General features: G+C 36.0%; 1 protein-coding gene across 1 annotated transcript in view; it reads left to right on the top strand.

The window, feature by feature from the left end:
- The window catches only part of LOC114652755 (WD repeat-containing protein 49-like), a 96,926-nt gene that overhangs the window by 286 nt on the left and 74,348 nt on the right, over positions 1-22,292 (top strand). The window contains exons 2-4 of the mRNA XM_028803072.2: positions 11,453-11,659; positions 11,962-12,050; positions 16,623-16,715. Coding sequence (XP_028658905.2) covers positions 11,453-11,659; positions 11,962-12,050; positions 16,623-16,715 — 389 coding nt within the window. The remainder of the gene's footprint in view (positions 1-11,452; positions 11,660-11,961; positions 12,051-16,622; positions 16,716-22,292) is intronic.

The raw sequence follows: 22,292 nt of genomic DNA, 5'->3' as shown, positions 1-22,292 counted from the left end.
CAATAATAATTAAATTGCCTCAACAGCTTTGGCACTCCAGTTCATTAGTCTTCTAAGATTTAATGAGCAGTATTTGAATTAAGACAATGTGCTGTGTGCTATTGTTGTTATCAACTTTTATATGAGGACACAAGAATCAAACTCAGTTCTTGAAAGAACTATAGTTCTTCTTGTATTTACTGTATTTGTGTAATTTCTTGATCAATTAAATTACTGTAATATTGTTATATATCCTAAAATTATGTGGCATCTGTTATCAAAAGAATAAATGTAATCCCATCATATAAAAGTAAGCCCAAAGAAAGAAACTTTTTCAAGAGCATATATCAAGTCCAGTTATCTGAGTGTTTTAATTCTTGAAACAAGCCACGGAGTGTGAAGAAATTTGACATTCTGTTGTAAAGCTAATTGTACTATGGATATATAAACGCAAACAGTGGCAGAAGGTTTGTGTGCTTAGAAGGAGGATAATTATAAAGATAGAATGTTAAACAAATAGCCCTCAGCATTTTGTATTATTCTGTGGTGATACACTATAGCAGAGCTTTCAGCACTGGTCCTGGTGTGAAGCAGTATTTGAGGATTTTCTTTCAATCTCTTATAGGGACAATTTGCTTGAAGTAAAAATCAAAAATAATTTTTACTATATCTGATTTAGACATTCAGTTCAAAATGTTCACTACAAAATATATCACAAGTTTAAAAATTAAAACAATCACTCTTGAGCTACTTCTTCTGAATAAACAGTATGATGATGCCCTGGTTAATGCTTATACCATTATAGGTTTGAAACCCTGCCTGGGCAATGTCTGTGTGGATTCTGCGTGTTTTTTACATGTCAATGTGAGGTCTTCTTTGAATTCCGTTGGTTTATATCTTAAAATAAATGTGTGGTAAGTTGCTTTGGATCGCAAAGCTGCATGTTGTGAGATTGTGAAGAGTGAGAACCCATTACCCTGAACTGAATTAAATTGGCTTGATGATGAATTGATCCTTAGTATAATTAACTTCGCACCACTTAGGCTTTCTGTCTTATTTCTCATTTTTAAGTATGTGTTTCAGGATTCTATTGCTTGTCAAACTGCTAAAGTGGAATTTATAGTGCAGAGTATGAATAGGTTCATTAAGGAATTGGTCAAGGACAAAGTCTTTGTATTGCTTATCTAGAAATTATTGATCCACCTCAATCATCTACTGTACCTACTGATTTAATCATGCATTGTAGTTAACCTTATTTTGAGCACACATTTCCAAAAACACAGGTCACACTAATGGACAGAATATGCTGCAAAACACTTAAACAGAATATTTGAAGAATACAACAACTGACACCAACGACATAGTTTATGTAACAAAACAGACAGATGAAATGTGTTAACTGTAATCTGAAAACAATCAAAACATCTCAGTTTATTATCAGTCTGGATTTGTAAATATTTATAGAATGTAACTCATTCAACCAATTCTTCATTAATCTGAGTTTGGTGGACTGATGTCTTTTTTCTTCTAAAGTATTGGACTAGATGGATGAATTTGGTGATTCATTCATTTTCCAGAATACTGTATGCTTTCTTCACATTTACCTCATAAAACATTGTGATGTGTTCCTGTTAAAACATTTTTAGATTTAGGTATTAGATTTTAAAAATTTCTCCAGTCAAGCATAATCATTGTATTTAAAAATCTGAATTGATTTTAGAGCTTGCCAATCATTTGTTTATAAAAGGTACAATACTCTGAAGAGAAAGCAGTCTTGCAGAGCACCAGTGTTAATAATCTCTATTTATTATATAGAGACATAGTAGTTCTTCTTTATAAACACACTCCTAATGTAATTTAGATAGATAGATCTTTATTGTCATTGTCACTTTTACAAAGGAACAACGAAATTGAAGGAGTAACAACGAAATTGAATTCCTCATTTTGCTCATTGTACATATGAATATAGATACAAAATGACTGTGGAACTTAAGAAGCTTTTTGATTAATTTTTGTACTTTTTGATTGCCATATTTGTTCCTTTTTTATTTTACATCCAAATCACTGGGAAAAATGCAGTTATTTTGGAATATTGTAAAAGCCAGAATGTAAAAAGTATGTAGTTTGTTTAAGTAAATTTCTTCAATTTATTACAGTATTTCCTATAAATTTATTTTGGAACTGAATTACCATGGAAATTAATATTACAATAGCCGAAACATGACATCTTGAAACCACTTAATCCAACACAGGTTTTTAAGGGACTGGTACATATCCTGGAAACACTGGGTGCAAATCAGGAAACAGCTGTGGACAGAGCTTCAAGCTGTTGCAGGATCCATTCATGTGCATACCCAGGATTTCAATTCACCCAATTTGAATTCACCAGTGTGAAAGATCAGCCTCGGCACAGACAGACATGGACTCCAAATGTACAAAACACCCACTGTTTATTTTCCCTAACACACAACACCAACACAGTGTACAAAAATACCACCCACTACTCGGTCCTTTCTCTTTCTTCAGGCCGCTGCCTCCTCCTCCTCCTCTTCGTAAGCTCCATCCTCTTCCACCCAACTCCGGCTGTCAAATGGAGTGAGGCGGCCCCTTTTATCACTCCCCGGATGTGCTCCAGGTGCTTGGAGGTCTTCTGGCAGCATTTCCTAGTGTGGCGGAAGTGCTGCCCTTGCACCTGGAAGCACTCCGGGCATACACAGTTCCTGGTGTGGTGGAGTGCTGTCCTCCAGGGCTCTAGGACCATCCAGGCGCCCCCTGGTGGTGGCCATGGGTCCCCACAGGGTTGAGCTTCCCAGCTCCATTTCCGTGGCCCTGATGGAATCCAGGGGGGCTGCCCTCTTGCACCCAGGGAAAGATAGTGCCCCTCTCCCGGTTTGTCCTTCTTCCAGGTATCTCGGTGGGGCAGGATCCCTGGTCGTCTGCCACACTAGTTAATATAAACCTTACAATCTTTCATGATATAAGAGGAAATTCTATGCAGACATGGGAGAACATACAAACTCCACACATATACAAGTGAAATTTGAACTCACAACACTGGATCCATAAAACAGCCGCACTACCACTCATTAATGGCACAATATCATCTTACATAATACGCTACTGTGGGTGTCCATTTGTCTGTCCAGGATTTTAAATCACCTTTAGTTCACAACCCGTTTGAACTATTGACCTGAAATTTGGTTCACATATACTACGTGACATCTACTATCTCCTTTCGGGGTGATGATTGACCTCCAAAGTTATTCCTCTTTTTATTTTTATTTTATTTTATTATAGAATCAACTCTCGGCAGTGGCCAGCAGGGCAGCTGTGCAGCACATGCGTATGGGCGCTGTTCTCATTCCCTACCATCTTCATCGTCCCTTCCCCTACCTCTTCATATCTTAAATCATTCTTGAGTAACTGCAACACAAACACTGACTTAATCAGTTTTAAAGATGCCGACGAAAGAAGAGAAGAAGCAGGCCGCTAGGGTGGAATAAAGAAGAGCTGCTCAGGAAGCAGCAAGTGCATCAACCTCTGAGCAAATGAATGCTAAACATACAGAGGAAGTGTATGAAAAGTATGAATGATCAAGTCCAGTGTATTCACTGCACGCTATCATGCATTGCGCCGTTAATTTTATAATCTATTAACCAGGTGGAAAATTATACTTAACACTGGAGTTTTACCTAATTTGTTACTTTTGAATTTAAATGCCATGTGATGTTATAACAAGTGACAAGCAACTGCCACCAAGGATTCTAACAGAATGAGAAAATCCCACACTGGCAATATTAATTCAAATCTACATACCAGTGCAACAAGAAGACCACCACCACAGAATAAGCACTGTAGCTGGGATGGGCTCTCCAGAAGTTAAGCCTAGGGACACCAGTGAGGGGAAATGGACGTTTTGTGATAAACCAATTGCCTCCTTGTCCAATTGGAGGTAACACATCAATCCCAGTGAAGAAAGTTGGCACCATATTACAATTTTCATTGTGGTATGTTAGAGAAATGGCAGAATATCAGTTCATAACCTTCCAGGCCATTGGGTGACAGTGCACATTCTCTTAAAGGGGGGCCTGAAAGCTGCCAGTGAGACCCAGGCAGAGTCAGGCATTCAGGGGCACCTATTAATTAATGGAAATTCTGTTTTAGCCTGTTACAAAATCCTTTCAGTTCAGAAGATTTTAATATTTTTAAAATTGAACACTCAAACTATATTTTTATGCATTTACTAGTCTGACAAAGATTTCATTTTTTTGTTTAATTTTTAAGCATATTAGAATCTCTGCAAGTGTATAGTGGGTTGTTAAGAGATCTTTTTGATTGCTAGGGACCATATCTCAAGAATCATCACATTTTCCTTCTCATTTAGTAGTTCATAAATTCCAGAACAGCAGCAGTAGCCCTTTGTCCGAGACTGTGGATATGACCTATGAACAAGTGCAGTTTGGTGCTTTTGGTTCTGACATTCTGGTATAAAATTCACAGCTTTGTAGTCTGTATCTTAGCATTTTGGCTTTGGTTGAATAATAGTACTATATTTAACTACTTCTTGCAATTCTTGTCCGACTGTGTTAATGGCTTAGCCCTCTGGTTTTCGTATCAAATCACAGACTCTTGAAAAACCTGTTATGTTTTAGTTTCTTTGTTAAAAGACATTTGCATCTCCTAGTCTGTTGGTAATTACATTTTAGCGATTATTCTCTCTCTTTTGTCAACAGGCTATTCAAAGTGGCTGGCTGGACATGAAAAGGAGGAGGTTAGGATTTGTGCTGCAGTTCAGCTCAACCACTTTGGCATAGCAACATCTAAGTCTGCTAGATAGAGATGCTGCCTGATGTCTGTTCTGTTAAAAGGAGTTTTCCTAGCCTGAAAGTAACCTTGGAAAGAGGTTGAAAGTTGTCTTGAATAATTGGCTCTTTGAGTCTAGAGTTGGGATGAGAGTTGGGGAAAAAGGCCAATATTAGGAAGAAGAGACTCAATTTTAGGTGGACACATAGGCAGACTGCTCTACCCAGATGAATAGACAGGAGATTAGGCCTCTGCAAGTGAGGCCAAGGAAGCAGCTAGGGTTTGTTTTGTTTCGTTTATCTATGTACAGTATTTATAGTTTATGCTTGTTCCTTGCTTTTGTGCTTTATTGTTCTAAAAACAAGTTATTTTTTGTTATATATACTGTACTGTATATATTTAACTTACCTCATTACAAATCAGACTGCTCTTCTTCTATATTTGTTAAAAATGTTTGAGAAACTAGTGATTTTGGGATTGTTTGTAGTGAAAACCAGCAGTCGCTAATAATCTTTCTACTTATATCTATGCTGAAGAACTGTCTCCCAATAAAGCAGACACATTTCTAGTGAAAGCACTATAAATACTTTATTTCATGAATAGCAGCATGGAATTTCTCCTATACTCACATGCCCTTCCACCTTCTCAGAAATTTAAGACTTGTTCATGTCTTTAAATTGGTCTTGTATGAGAGAATGAGGGTTGATATTTAAGTGAATGCATTTTGAGATGGACTGATGCCATTTCCAAGCTGGATTTGGTGTGGGGTTCAATTCTTCCCCAATATAGCCTCCAGCTCCCTGCAACCCTGTAATGGAAATGTGTCTTCAGAATGCAGATGTGTATTATTTAGGAAAGCAAAGGTATTTTGAAAGGGTATTTTTTTGCATATTTATAAATCATTATGTGTGTTGGGGAGGAAATAGGATGATGCTGTGACAAGTAATGACCACCTCATAGTGGTTGAGTCTGATGTACTATTTACTTTGCTTTGTGTAGTTTGTGAAAATAATGACTTTAGTATGCCTGAAGCATGAGACTCTGACCTGTTTATTAAACATACTTTTAAATATAGCGGATTAAGAAAATCTTCAGACCACTTTACTTTCTGCATAATTTTACTGTTTTGTAGGTTTAACTTTAAATGGATAAATTTGCAATTTTTGCCCACAAATCTGCATTCCATAACCCTTAATGACAAAGTGAAAACCTGTTTTCATAAAGGTTTTCAATTTAATTAAAAATCAAAACTGAATCTCTTATTTCTTTAAGTCTTCAGACCCTTGGCTCTGGCACTCCTTGTTTGCTTTAATTATCCTTGAGATGTGTCTGGAACTTGATTGGAGTCCACCTGTGACAAACTGATTTAATTGTGCATAGTTTAGAAAGGTGCTCAATCGTGTATATAAGGTTGCACAATTCATATTGCACGTCAGGACAAAAACCAAGATATAAAGTCCAAGGAACTCACTGTAGACATCCGCGATAAAATTGTGGTAAGGCATAGATCAGAGTTAGGGTATAAAAACATTTCTAAAGCTTTGAGTGTTCTTAAGAGCATAGTGCCCTCATTAATTGTGAAATGAAAGAAGTTTGAAAGTACCAGGAATCTTCATAGAGTTGGAGTGACTGGGCAAGAAGGTCACTCTAACCGAGCTTCAGAAGTCCTCTGCTGAGATGGAAGGATGACCACTTCAGCAGCATTCCATCAATCAGGCATTTGTGGCAGAGTGGCTACTTAGAAACCAGTCTTGCCATATGGTAGTTTAAAGGATGTTGAAAGCATTCTACCCATGTACAGTTTGTGTTTGTCTTGGCTCTCGGGCTTTAGAGGGTTATTACAACACACCTTGCAATAAAAATAACTTATTAAAACCATATTTTTTGAAAAATATGTTAAACAATTTGCAAATATTGTTCTAAATTTTGCATGCACATTGTAATTTATTTATTAGATGTACTGTATATTGTAAAAAGAAAAGCAACTGGAATTTGAATTGATATCTGCAACACCGTTATTGAAGTTATACCAAAGTAAATAAAAGCACCAGAAGATGGACAAAATTGGGAGTACATAGAAGTGGAATTTATTCTACTGGTGAAATTTGTGTTACTACCTTACGGCTCCAGAAGTGAGAATGTTTACCCATTTTATTCAGTATACAATTTGCATCTTTTGTCATTGTCTGTGAGATTTCTGTTACAGTCTTTGGGTTTACCCCCAAGATCCAATTTGTTATTGTAAAGTACACTTCTCCGTATTATATCAGTGCACTATACACTATTTACAATAACTCTACAGTCCAAATAAAGAACAGAACAATATGTAAAAATACACAAAATAATACTGGCAAGAAAGAAGCAGTATGTGCAAAGAAATAAACATACAGTATGTACAGCTTTTCTTTTTAAAGTATACATTGTAGATTAAAATTGTCCCATTTTGGCTATTTGTGTGAACCTTAAAATTCATCTAGTCACTTGTCATTGTTGGCTGTCCTTCTTCTTGTTGATTTTTTTGGACATTTTTTATGTGACTTTATTTGTTGTAAACTATTGTGGATATTTTTCATTTTTTGTGTGTAAATATTGTAAGGTTTTGCACATTATTGTGCTCATTTTATAGTTGTAATTCTGTTTAAAAACTCTCGTCCTGGTAGAGCACTATATACAAATACATTAAAATACAGCCATCTGGTGCATTGAGGGCTGGTTATCCTTATATCATCATAATTATCATTTTCATTTGCCTTTTTGGTGAAATCACTGTAGAAGTACACTGAGTGGGGTTGATGAAGCTTAACTCTCTCTAATGACTCCATATAGCCTTTCCTGAGGAATACTCAGATGCTCCCAAGACAGTTGAGAGGTATAATCCTTTCAATTGGTTTTGGTTGTGTCCCTTGGTCTTCTCCTAGTGGGTTTTTGTCTGGGATGTCTCCTATGGGAGACCACCTTAATTGGCTCCCATAAATTTGGAGAAACAGTGGCTCTATTCTAAAAGTCCTCCATTGTGTGACAAAGCAGCATTTCATTCTGGGAAGGGGTGTTTGTGTGTGAAGTTGGTTATCTATGTTTTGAAAAACTTTCTATTACATAGAAAGAGCACCTGAAACATTTAATGTTTGGTAGGATACTTGTGGGACACTAACAAATTTAGAAAACCTTATGTTTTCCTGTGTTATTATGTATAGCAAGAGTCCTTTTAGAATCATGACCCACGTGCATTTCACAAATCTGTTACAATCTATTCATGGCTATTTACTGTATGGAGCCAGTTAAGGATCTAAATAAATGAAAGTTCTTTCTGGAACCTTCATTTGGATGGTTCTTTTGGGACCCAAAAATTGGTCCCCTAAGGCATTGCTCTGAAGAACCACTCTGGCACGTTTATTGTGTCCTGTATTGTCATGCCCATCATCCTGTTACTATTACTGAACTCCGCAAACCCATGCAGGAATTCCAAAAGACATTTTTAATGTATATTTATTAATGTGTTTTCATTGCTATTTTCCCTTTAATTAATTGTATTCTGAAATGTAAAAAATATGATGTGAATTGTGTGGAAAAAAAAACATTGGAAACTAGTGCCTGTTACTTTAAGAATTTAAACTCACTGGACTTTAGTTAGAAAGTGACCCACGCATCATCCATCCATCCATTTTCCAACCCACTGAATCCGAACACAGGGTCATGGGGGTCTGCTGGAGCCAATCCCAGCCAACACAGGGCGCAAGGCAGGAACCAATCCCAGGCAGGCCGCCAACCCACCACAGCCTATGCATCATTATAGCTATAAAAACTGAGGAAATAGCATGTTGAAGAGAAGGAAACATTTTTATTTTTCACGCTTAAAGAAGGTGGTCACTTATTTTCCACACTTGCAATGTTTTGTAAATACTTATTTTTTGATTAAGAAATTTTTTTGAAGGAAAAAAAGTTTAATGCTGATTCTAAATGATTGTATTTGTTCACTAAGAACTTAAGGAATCCTATTTTGACTATTTCAAATTAAGGAGTTTTGTCTGACCTTTTACTTTTGGCAATAGTTTTCTAATAGTTATTAGAAACTCCAAGCCCTCTACCTGTCAGCTGGATCCAGTTCCTACTTATTTGGTTAAATTCTGTTTGTCTTCTCTTTCCTCTAGAATAAATAACATCATACATTCTTCCCTTGTCTCTGGACTTGTTCCTTTATCTTTTAAAACAGCTGTAATAGTTCCAATTCTCAAGAAATCTGGTGCAGATCCCTACAACCTAAATAATTATCATCCAAACTCAAATTTACCTTTCCTTTCAAAAACACTTGAAAAAACTGTTGGTTCACTCTTACCTTACTGATAATCATTTGTTTAAATGATTTCAGTCTGGCTTTTGTCCATTTCACAGTACAGTGACAGCCCTGGTTAAAATCACCAATGACCTTCTGATGGCTGCTGACTCTAGGCTGTTACCCATACTTGGGCTCCTTTATCTGAGCTCAGCCTTTGATACAATCTCTCATGATATTCTTCTTGAGAGATTAAAATTGATTGGTATTACTAGCACTCCACATGCCTGGTTTAAATCATATCTCTCTGATCATACACAGTTTGTACAGTTGAAAAATTTCAGATCACAAGTTTGCCCAGTTGTTAGTGGTGTTCCCCAGGGCTCTGTCTTGGGTCCCCTTTTCTTTATTATTTATCTTCTGCTTCTTGGTCATATCTTTAGGAAATTTAATATTCATTTTCACTGTTATGCAGATTGACACCCAGCTGTATCTGTCTACTAAGCCTGATTCCACTTTCACCTTTTTCCCTCTCTGACTGTCTGCAGGAAGGTTTTTCTGGTAGGAACTAAATCTGTTTTAGATAAATATGATAATATTTCATTAAAGGTCTCTAATCTCTTCTTCCTCCCAGGTTAAGAGCTTAGGTGTTATTCTCCATAGTGCCATAATGTTACTCGGTCTGCATATTTTCATCTACGTAATATCAGCCGTTTACGTCCATCTCTTTCAGCTACCAACACTGCTATTCTTGTTCATGCTCTGGTTACATCTCGTATTGATTATTGTAATTCTATCCTTTCTGGTCTTCCTCACAAACTCCTTTACAAACTCCAATTGGTTCAGAATGCTGCAGCTCGTATTATTACCAGAACCCCTTCCATGGAACACATTACTCCTGTCCTTCAACAGCTTCACTGGCTCCCTATTAAATATCGCATTGATTTTAAGATTCTGCTTATTACTTACAAGACCCTTCATAATCTGGCACCTCCTTATCTTTCTGATCTTCTTCACATCACCATTCCTTCTTGTATTCTAAGACCTTCTTCCTCTATCAATCTTTTTATACCTCCTGCTCACTTGACTACCATGGGGTTCAGAGCTTTCAGTTGAGTGGCTCCTCGCCTCTGGAACTCTCTCCCACATGACATTCATAATATCGACTCTCCTTTAAATCTCATCTTAAAACACATTTTTTTAAGATGGCTTATTTTGTCTGATAATTTTAGCTGATAAATTTAAATTTAATTTTATTATTGTATTTATTCTGGTTTTATTGTACTGTAATATTTTATTAATTTTATGTTGTGACTGTTGTTATTAATGTGCTCTGTAAGGTGTCCTTATGTGCCTTGAAAGGCACCTATAAATAAAATAAATTATTATTATTATTATTTTCTTTTTTATATTTGCATTAACTTTGTTGGACCTTGGTTTTCTTCTGTTTCTTTCAATCAATTTTTTCCTTGCAAGACTGGAGTGCAAGACAATTTGTAATTTACAAGTATGTTTTTTCATGTCTTTGGCAATGTGGATAACATGCTTAATTGCATAAAAAAACTTGCTTTATACTGTTGAAAGACTGAGTCGATTTCTGTTTCTCATGATTTTACTTATTTATTTTTAAAAGGACTCAGACATACTTTTCTTGCAATAACTTTTCATTTGTACATATTATATATACAGTGTATATTGTCAAAAAAAACAAGAAAATGTAAAGCAAGTTGGGGATCCCATTTAAACTCATTTATTGCAGTTTGGCAAAAAATAATTGATAGATTTTTGATTACTCTGATGTGCCTCTGTCACCCACTGGTTGAATCTCAATGCCATGTTAATGAATCTTCAGGGCAGTATACCCTGGAAAATGCAGGAGGTGGAGTCTGTGACAGAGAAATGACAGAGGAACTTTTCTGGGTTGATAACCTCCTGACTATAGAAGAAAAAGATGATAGGTCCACCAAACAACCAGTCAGATTGCATCTTTATGTCATATGGTTTTTCTGATGCTTCACAAGAGACATATAAGACACACTTATGAGTCAGATAGCCCTCCCAAAACCCTACTCCATAGTGTAAGAATGTTTTATGAGAACAACGTGTAAGGAACGGCTTCAAAATGAATATATTGAGAAAGATGCAAATGACTGGGTGTATTGCATGACATCACTAACATATAATTCAAGGGATGGAAAATATGATAAGATGTGTACAATTTGAGTGGAGCTCTGGAGGTTTTCAACTAAACTGTATTTTTTAAAAAGACAAGCAATGACATTACTAGAAGACTTAATCAGACTAGTTTAAAGAAGCCAATTCTTTTGTGGTAAGTTTTAAGTAAAGTAAAAAGTAAAGATTAATGAAACTTTTCTCAATGTATGTAATTCTTTTTTAAAGAATTTCTATCCAAAAAGTGAGCAGTCATCCCAAATGTCATCAAATGTCTCCTTCCACCTGCCAGCCCTGATTATGGAGACACCACACCGAGAAGCAATTCTCAACATTTCTGCTTCTCCAGACAACAGTCTTCTGGTTGTTGGACAGGATGGCATGGTTACACACTGGTCAACAGATCTCACCCTGAAGAAATCCAGAATAGTTCTGGTATGTAAAGACATATAGGACTATTTGCTGTTGAGTAATACTACCTTGTATTCTTGTGCCTGTGTTGGTTTCTTCCCATTGTCTAAAGCTATAAAGTAATTTGTCATTTCAAAATGCTTCTCTGTGAGTATCTCAGTACCGTGAACTGGCTTAATGGTAGATATTGTTGCAGCTGAGCTTGCTTTCAACTTCAATATGATCTTTAATTGGAACCATGCCATGCAAATATATAGATGGCTAGTGATTTTTTTTTTCCAGAAGCTAAGACAACAAAAATTACATAATTGTTTTTGTCATAACAGGAAGAAAACAAACAGCCAGCCCGAACACCCAAATGGATAGCTGATGCCACTTTTATGCCTCAGTTTAATAAGCTTGTCATTGGAACCTGGTGAGTAAATGTCACATACCAATGGGTTTGCACAATGCTAATGTTATCCATTTTCAATTTTTTCTTTACATTTTCTCTTCCAGCCCTTTTTTTTTATAAAATTACATACACATTCTTTCTTCCTCTATCTTCTTCCATCTATCCAACTGTAACATTTATAACTCTGGAATAGAATGTGGGGGACTATCCAAATATTCTGTTAATATACCTTAATAAAGATATAACAAAAATGGCTGTTCAAGTATCATCAATTGATGATGCATTTGCTATTTATGAAAACTGAAATGAAGAGGTGTAATGAAAACTGGGAAAACAACAGCAAAGTCCAACCTCACCAGAAAATATTTGTGTCTACTCATGATCATTGGCCTTCTGTTGTTATATTGTTTATATTACAAAGGAGTCCATTAAGAGTATTTAAGTTAGCTGTTGCGAATTAAGTAAAAAAAATTAAAAACCCTACCATATACATTTCTACCATAGCAGATAGTATTAGGAAGACATTTTTCATGCAGTAGCCTCAAAGCACCCTAAAGCAATGCAAACAAAATACATAAATGCTGCCTACGTCAAACCATGTGATCTTCTGCATTTTACACCTCCATTAGTCATCGTTCATTGGGCCTGAGGTACCATGTGGACATTAACATCTAGGTGGACACAAGAAATCCTAGCGTCAGCTGCACCATGGTTTAAAATGACTCTGGAGTAGAATACACACACACATGGAGAATGCAGAATCATAACCATATCTGTAATGCTGTGCTGTCCATGTGTGTTGTTTTTTCCAGAACAATACCCATTTTCCCTGCTGGCAGTGTCACTCACTACTAAAGAATTTCTGTCCTGGGCCTCATACACAGGTCCATTAGTTTTTATTATGAATAATATTACAATAACATGTTTTTACTCTCTCATCATTTATTTGTTAACTTCTCTCCAAAGCTTCAATCAGTGTTTTTCATTTGTTATTGCTTACATTTGGCTCTTAATTTCAAACATTTTTTTCTACGCCCCTTTGTTTAATCTTACCCTTCTCCTCCTGGTTTTGATTTTTAATATACTAACATTCTGTTTTTCTTGTTACAATTCTAAACTCCTGCAGTAACCAAAGACCCAACTACAGACGATATTTATGGATTTATAGTGAAGATTCCCAGTAAGAGGAGCAGGACAGGGTTAGTTTCAAGACATCTTGAGAGTAAAAGGCTAAAAGTCAGTAAGCGATGAAACAAAGAATTAGCTCAGAATTTGAAATAATTACATTTAGGATAAAAGTCACAGCCAAGGACAACATTGGAAATACAATGAAGAACAGGAGGAAACATAGCATGAAAAATAACAGTAAAAATGTGAACAAGTCACTGTTGTGATTTGGGGAAGTAATTCATGTAAATACAATTAGGTCCATAAGTATTTGGACAGTGACACAATTTTCCTATTTTTGGCTTTATACACAATCACAATGGATTTGAAATGAAGAAATAATTACATGATGAAGTGTAAGTTTTCAGCATTAATTAAAAGAGTTTAATAAAAATATTGTTTGAGCCATTTAGTAATGGCAGCCATTTTTATACATGTTCCAATATTTTCAGGGGCTCAAAAGCATTTGGACAATTGATTGACAAGCTGTTTCATAGTGAGCAGGTCCCTCATTTTTTCATTAACTATTAATCAAGTAGAAGGTCTGGAGTTGATTCCAATTGTGGAATTTGTATTTGGAAACTGTCACTGTGAGCTCTCAATATGCAGCCCATGCAAATAAAAGCAGCATTAGGCAGAGTAAACAACGCAAACCCATCTGAAAAATAGCAGAAATAACAGGAGTGGTCAAATCAACCATCTGATACATTCTTAAACAGAAGGAATGCACTGAGCTCTGCAAAGCCTTAAGGACTGGACAACCATGGGAGAAAACTGTGTTGGATGATCGCAAAATTCTTTCCTTGGTGAAGAAAGATACAATTTATGACATATAGCCAAACCTAGAACACTCTCTCGGAGGTAGCCCTATCATTGCTAAAGTCTACAATCAAGAGAAGACTTCACAAAAGTAAATACAGAGGGTTTACCACAAGATGCAAACCATTGGTAATCTTCAAGCATAGGAAGGACGCAATAGACTTTGCCAGAAAATATATTAAAAAAAAAAGTCCAGTTTTGAACAATTTTCTTTGGACAAATGAAATTAAGATCAATATATACCAGAATGATGGATAGACAAGAGATGTAGAAGAGAAGGAACGTCTCATGAACTGTAGCATACCACCTCATCTGTGAAACATGGTGGAGGCAGTCTTATGACATGGGCATACATGACTGCCAAAGGAAATGGGTCACTGGTGTTCATTGATGATATGACTGCTGACAAAATTTGCAGGATGATTTCTGAAGTGTACAGGGCTATACTGTCTGGTCATATTCACACAAATACTGTAAAACTCGTAGGACAGCACTTCACAGTACAGATGGACAATGAGCCAAAACATACAATCATTAGTGACCAGGTCAATCAACTGACCTCAACCCAACTGGATATGAATTTCATTTACTAAAGACAAAACTGAAGTCAGAAAGTCCAACGAACAAGCAGCACCTGAAGACATCTGCAGTAAAGGCCTGGCCAAGCATCAGTAGGGAGGAAACCCAGCACTTGGAGATGGCCATGAGTTCCAGACTTCATGAAGTCATTGACAGCAAATGATTTTCAACCAATTATTGAAAGTGATCGTTATATTCATGATTATATTACAATACATGTATTTCAATACAATACTTCAATTAAAGCTGAAAGTCAATACTTCAGTCACATCTTGACTGCTTTATTTCAAATCCATTGTGGTGGCATTAATTAATGCTGAAAACTTACACTTCATCATGTAATTATTTCTTCATTTCAAATCCATTGCGATGGTGTATAAAGCCAAAATTATGAAAATTGTATCAATGTCCAAATACTTATGAACCTAACTGTATGTTTTAAATAAAATAACCTTCAAATAAAATTGTTGTTTGGTTATTTTTTGGTAAAAAGTAAAGAATTGTCATAGAAGATAATGTTATACACAATAAGCAAAGCAACATTCATTTGTATAGCACATTTCTGGTATCAGTGGTGTAGAAACATGTAACAACAATGTAACACATTTTAAAATGACACAGTGAAGAAAGTGATACAATAAAAAAAATAATGAACAACTGAATAGATACATAAACTAATTATTCCAAATTATATGAAAAAATACAGTATAAAAATAGTTAATTTAAGATATAAGCATACAACATGTATCAGACAGAACAGACTAACAGCAAGACATCTGTCATCTGGAGGCTCACAGATAAATCTAAAGGGAGATTTTCACAAGTGCTGCACAGATTTGGCTTAGTTCTGTTCTGCATTGTTTGCATCATTCTGTGCCACGACCTTCTGTCCTTTGAGGACATTTCCACCTGTTCTCTTATAGTTCTTTTAGTTACAACTGACACAGACCCTTTTTTTGCACTTGGATAATTTTATGTTCTATAGCTGTTAACCTCACTTTTTGGTATCCTCTTACAAATATCACCGTTAACGTCTTTTGTCTTTGCTCCCTAGCATGACAATTCTATAGGGACTGTTTAACTTGACTGAAGAAAATAATAGGGGCATAGATTGTGTGAGGAGGTCTGGCAGAGGCATTTTTCTTCTGTGATGGCCTGACACAAAGGATTACATCCTATGTTAAGGTTTATGGAGTCTTTTAATGCCACATTTTAAATAAGAGCAGATAACTCATTAGAAACTGGTCACAGTCTGTTTTGAAATTTATAATCACAGCATTTACAGTTAAAGAAGAATAGACAAAGCTGAACTCAAGGTAGGACGACATTGCATACAAAAGCAATTGCTTTAAATATACATTTAAAGGAAAAAGTTAATCTCCCTTGTGAAAGAAAAACATTGTTAATTTTGCACTGTAGCATATTTTAATCTGGGCTAGGATATCCACTATCATTGTGTTTCTGGACATGTTTCATCCAACAAACAGAAATCTTTCTGTCAGCCCTGTCTTTTTACATCAGGCTGTTTAATGGATAGCTGCTTAATTGTGTAAATTGTAATAAGTGCATACTCAAAGTGATGAAGTCCATTTCAAAGGCTTGAGTGTTGAACTTTTATAGAGGTCATCCAGTTTTTAATTATTCTTCTTATTTTAAGACAACTTAATGAAAGTTGGCAAAACCTTAAATGGTACCTAAATCTGCTAAAATACAACTCAAATATTATATTTTAATTATTTAGATTTCTCTCATTGTGCCATTATACAAAAAATAAAAGGTAACCCATCTGGACTCAGTAATTTTACATACAAATGATAATGCTATCATCTCACAGAGCAAGAATCCTGAGTTCAAATCTTGGCTTGATTGTACAATTGTAGGAGTTTTTTTGGGGTACTTTTTTTTCCTGTGGCTTCCCAAAGATTACATAGGTTAGGTTGATCATTGACTTTGGTATGACTGAGTCTACAAATACCCTGTAATATACAGTATACTCACTGAACAGAGGTTTTTTTTTTATGCTTTTAGTGACCGTGAGATACGTTTCTATGAGATGTCTAACTTTGAGCCATATTTCCAGATAACAGGCCTTGAAAGTATGCCATTACAGATAGACTACAGGTAAGAATTTTCTTGCTGTGTTTTGTTTAACAGTAAGTAAATTAAAGTTATGTAACTTGTCCCTCAACTTCTTATGCCATAATGTTTTGAATAAAGCCCAGGGACAGTGATACAGTACATCATTGCATGCACATCATTCAGACTCCTGGACGAGTGATCTTCTATGTGGAGTTTTTTGTCACCTCACTGTGTTGTCTTACTGGGTTTGGTTGATTTTTTTTGTTGAGGACTTAATCTGACAGTCAAAATAGATGCAATTTGTTCAATTGATGACTCTAAATTAGTCTTTTTTTGTGAGTTAGTGCATGTAAATAAGTGAGTCTTGTGATGAACCAATCTCCCAAATGGGGTGGGCTTCTGTGGTGTGCTCACTTCTGCTAGAAGAACTTATCCTATGACTTTGTACAGGGTGGATAGTTGCTCTAGAAAATGAATGGAATAACACAATTTTAGTATTGTTCATATAAAGGCTATAATAAAAAAAACTTTCATTCAGAAAGACAAAGTTGACTCCAGTTGTTGTGGGGAATTCTTACTTAATTTGACAGCATGTCTAGTGGGAGAGTTCAGTTTAGCTTTCATTTATTCATCTATTTTCTGAGACTTTCCTATCAGCACTGCAGTCTAGTCAGGAACCACCCATGAACTAGGCACCAGCACATCACAAGACCCATTTACCAGCATGCCTACACTCAAACAGAGCCAGTATAGAGTTGCCATTTAATCTGATACACACCTCAGGTCAGGTCAGGTTGGGGAGCATTTACTGGTACAGTGCATTTCCACACCATCTGTCTGCCGTAGCCAAGTGTTAAATGGGTGTCGTCTTGGCCTGGTCCAGCCTCTCAGGTCCCAAACAATGAGGATCATACAAACTGGATCACCCTTGAGGAATCGCGCAACTTGGCCATAGTACTGTAACTGACACTCCCTCACAATGCAGGTAATGTGCCTGATTTGGAACTCTGTGAGCAGCCATTTGTTCAACACAAAGTCAAGCCAGTGGTACCCAGGGATTCTCCAAAGAGACACAGTACTGAAGGTGTCCAGTCTTCATCTCAGGTCACTGGATAGGGAGAAAGGAGAGAAAGTGCCAACTCCACACAGACAGGCACAAGATTCAAAAAGACAAAACAAAATGAACATAAGGATAGAATACAAAATGAAAAAGTCAGGAACTGCAAAATCACACCTCCAAATATGCTTTTTCTTAGTAAATAGTAAAGATTGAGTATTTCTTATAATGCCTATATATCTGCTATTAAATAATGCCTATACACCTGATATTAATTAAATATATTTGCTGTCAAAAATTCAGATTACTTCTGATAACAACACTGTATGGCACAAAAATGTGATATAATCAGTATGTGACAGCAAATAACGACAAATTAAAAATTCTGTATATAAAACATTAGTGACACATTTCTGCACACATTGATAATCTTTATGCAGATTATCAGTATGCAGCCATTTTAAACTCTATGTGTATTTCAGTTTCATGTTTCTTCACATAGGCAGACATTCAAAGCTATAGTGGACACCATTTTTCAGTTTTCCTCAGTGGACCTTTGTTATCAATTGTGAACCTCGTACCCGGGCACAGACAGACATGGAGGCCAAAAGTCCAAAGCACATACAGTTTATTACACAACCTCTTTTCCACAACACAACACACTGTGCCCAAATCACCACTAAATGTCTTTCTCTCGCTGCTTCTTCTTCCGCCTCCGCTCCTCACCCGCAAGCTCCGTCCTCTTGCTTCCCGAGTGGAGTGAGGTGGACTCTTTTATACAGCACCCGGAAGTGCTCCAGGTGCTCCCCAATTAACATCCGGCAGCAGATTCCGGGTGTGGTGTGGAAGTGCTGCAAGTGAGTTCAGCTCCTCTTCTGGCAGCACTTCCGAGGTGTGACAGAAGCGCTGCATACCCCAGTTCTGGAGCTGCCCAGGCGTCCCCTGGCGGTGGCCACGTCGCTGCACAGGGTTGGGCTCCCCAGGTCCATGGCCCCCATACAATCCAGGGAGGCTGCCCTCTTACATTCCAAGGAAGATACTGCCCTTCTCTCGGTCCTTCCCTTCTTGTGGCGCCCTGGTGGGGCAAGGTCCCTGGACATCTGTCACACAATGTACAGTATCTTTGACCCATAAGGACCTAGTGTGTAATCCAGAACTGATTAATGGTATTTGTTGCCTGAAACTCTTTACTGTTTGCCTGTTTGGGAGAAACAGTTTGATTTGTCTCAAGTTCATTGTCTCACTGGATTACAGCTTTTGCTTAGGTAAAATCTTTTGTGTTTTATTGTGGGTCGTGTTTAGCCAAGTTGCTTTTTAAAAGATAGCCCTAAGTTTGTTTTCTTCTGGACCTTTATCTGATAAATTTATGGGTTCAAAAAGAGTGTATGGTGTTGGTAAAACTTAGAGAGCAATATCTGTTTACTTTCCAACCCCAAACCCACAAACACCTTTAATGACTCCAAAAAAAGCTTTTTATTGAATTTTACTATAAGAACATTGCATGTGAAAAGAATTTCAGCAACAATTTTACAAAACTGTATGCATGTTTCAGTCATCAGCACCTATTATATTTGGTGATGTTGTTTTTTGCTTAACCTAAAGATCGAGATTCGGGTCACCAGACATGGAGTGTGGTGGAGTGGTATGTATTGTTCAAATTGAAATTTCATTGTACTGTGTGCACATGACGATAACTCTGAAATGAACTAACTGCACTACATTTTTTACCTAAACAAAGTCTTTTTGAAAAAAGCCAATGTATATCATTATTATGTTCTCAATGCCAGCCAATCAACATTCTATGTCATGTATTTTTCATGGCATGTCATCTGCATGCATGATAAGAAAAATATGGGTAAATTAAAACAAACAAAAAACACACACACATTATAGAGCTAAGCCATAATAAATCCAAGTGTAGCACAATTTTTCTATAGTGCACTTTTGTGTAGAAGGTGGAAGAATGAGAACAACTGATAATGGCATTTTTAATTGAACAAAAATAAGAAGCAGCTTTTATTGTTTCTTGTTGGTAAACATTTATAAAGTTCTCATTTTAGGCTTTGATGCACTATACTGTGGAGATTTATATCAATTTTAAATCAATTCTGAATCATCTTTATAACATTACCAAATACCACTAGGGGTGCTGTATTCTGTAAATATGCCCTCTCCCACAAGGATCCCCATTACTGTAGAAGTTCTCCTTGGTCTATGACTTTAACCAATTACTATCTGGGTCATCGTGCCCACATTTAAGAATTTGAAGTAACAGTTGGCATCCATAATACTAATTACATTCATTGTTTTAAACAATTCAAGCATGTCTCCTCTTAATCTTCATTTACTTAAGCTTAAACAATTACACTCCATCAATTTTCCATGAAGCTTATACCCCACAGTCCTGGGGTTAGTCTAGTAGTTCACCTCTGGACCTTTTCTAGTGATTATCTGTCTTTATTTGTATGATAAATGCAAAAACTTTACATGATAGTCCACAATGCTGAGGAGTATTTTCCAGGTTAAGCATGGGCTCATTTCACTTGTATTTAACACAGCATGCAATGTAATCCAACATTTTTAATCACTTTTCTACATTGTCTGGATGAGAACAGGGACAACTCCACTTTGATTGCCATGTTCTTGAAATATAGTGTATTTTTAATTTATTTAAAACTTCACCTGCAAAATATATTCCCATTGGAATTTTGTACTGGTTCAACTTTAATTATTTATTATTTCTGTTATTTTATTTCCCTCTTTATAGTCCTAAAACACATCACCTAAACCTTCACTATTCCTGTTGCTATTATATGAAAAGAATATCTCAGTTATAACTCTTGATTTTTCATAAGTAGGGGCAGCATCTTAAAATTAAGGCACACCAGAAGAGTGAAACTAGGGCTCTAAATAACCTGGAACTGAAATGATAAAAATATAAACATTTCTTATTCTGATAATGAATGCACTAAAAATAAAATTGTTGAGCTGGCATTGAATATGTAGTAACTGCATATCAGTATGACCTCACGGCAATAACAGAACCCTGGCTAGATATGAGGAATATATTAGAAAAAATTCTGATAATTAAATTCTACATTGAACAATATATATATATTCCGCTTAATTCGATTCCGCTTAATTGGGCCACCGGTTAATTGGGGCAGCCGCTTATTTGGGCCAAATCTCAAGCAATGAAAACCAAAATAATAAACTAATACATAATTTAAATGCTTAATTGGGACAACATTCCGCTTAATTGGAACAGTAGCAGACACGTGCTGCAAGTCAGTTATCTATCATCGCCCGTCATAGAAGCACTGGTAAATCTTAGAGTGGAGTAGCACATGTCTGCTTAATAGTCTACCGTCACCACTACCAAACCATATTCAGTTACCCCTACACCACCTCGCGTGTACATATAACATATAAGTAAACTTTTTTTTTTGTCAATTTTATTTATAAAATTATAACCCTTGCCAAGATGCCAAGAAATTATTTTACACTTTCAAGTAAAATTGCTTTGCTGGTAAAATTAAAAGCCAGCCATTTAATACAAGCCATCGTAGGCTCACTGAGATAACTGGTGTACCAAAATATACCATTGTGCGTCTCTTACAACAAGAAAATCAACTGCGTGAGGAATGGGCATTACAGAAAAGATGAACTGCAAAGGACAAAGTACAAACTTACAAAAACAAAAGACAGACTACACTTGATGCATTTTTGCAGCATTAAATTGTATGTACATACCTAATTATTTTACTTTAGAATTTATTATTATTTTTTCTTCACAGCTTATATTATTTTCTTATAATTTATATTTGGGTTCAATAATTTTATTAAAATATTGAAAGAAAATTATTTATTGTTTAATTTTATGTGGAATTCTCTTAATTGGGGCAGCTGCTTAATTGGGACAAAATGTCCTAGTTCTAATGTGTCCCAATTAAGAGGAATCGACTGTATATATATATATATATATATATATATATTTTTTTTTTTTGCACCCAGGTGAAGTCTGTTTAGACTTAATGTTCTGCAATATTTATGACAGAATTTAGATTATAAGGTTTATAAGGTAATTATTGTCATGTGTACAGAGCATCATGAAATTCTTAATTGCGAATGTTAATCAACATGCAAAAGGCTATCACTCTCTAGCACCATAACTACTGAGTATAACTACCTTACCTGGAAACAATAAACACTTATTGACAATACAGTACTAGGGCAACTCATATTAACTAAAAACCTAGTGACCAATAATAGAGCTGATTGTGCGCCAGGACCTAATAGTTATAATATAAAAAGTTTCACAATGTCTTAGCATTCTGAGTACATAAAGATAAAACAATTACATTTAATTTTAGCCAGGCAAATTTTGAGCAAACTGAAGAAGTCTTAAAGGGATAATCTTGGACAAACCTTTTTGTGAAAACTTTGAGAAGCAGTGGGGTTTCTTTAAAGAATGTGTCATAAAATACAACACAAGTTCATTCAAAAACTTAGTAAAACAAATTTGAAAACAGCTCTTCCATGAAGGGTAAGTCGATAAATGA

Source organism: Erpetoichthys calabaricus, chromosome 5 (genome assembly GCF_900747795.2).
Source record: "Erpetoichthys calabaricus chromosome 5, fErpCal1.3, whole genome shotgun sequence".
NCBI classification, from domain to species: domain Eukaryota; kingdom Metazoa; phylum Chordata; class Cladistia; order Polypteriformes; family Polypteridae; genus Erpetoichthys; species Erpetoichthys calabaricus.
Note: the sequence above shows the minus strand (reverse complement) of the source record. Positions and strands in the feature narration are given on the sequence as shown.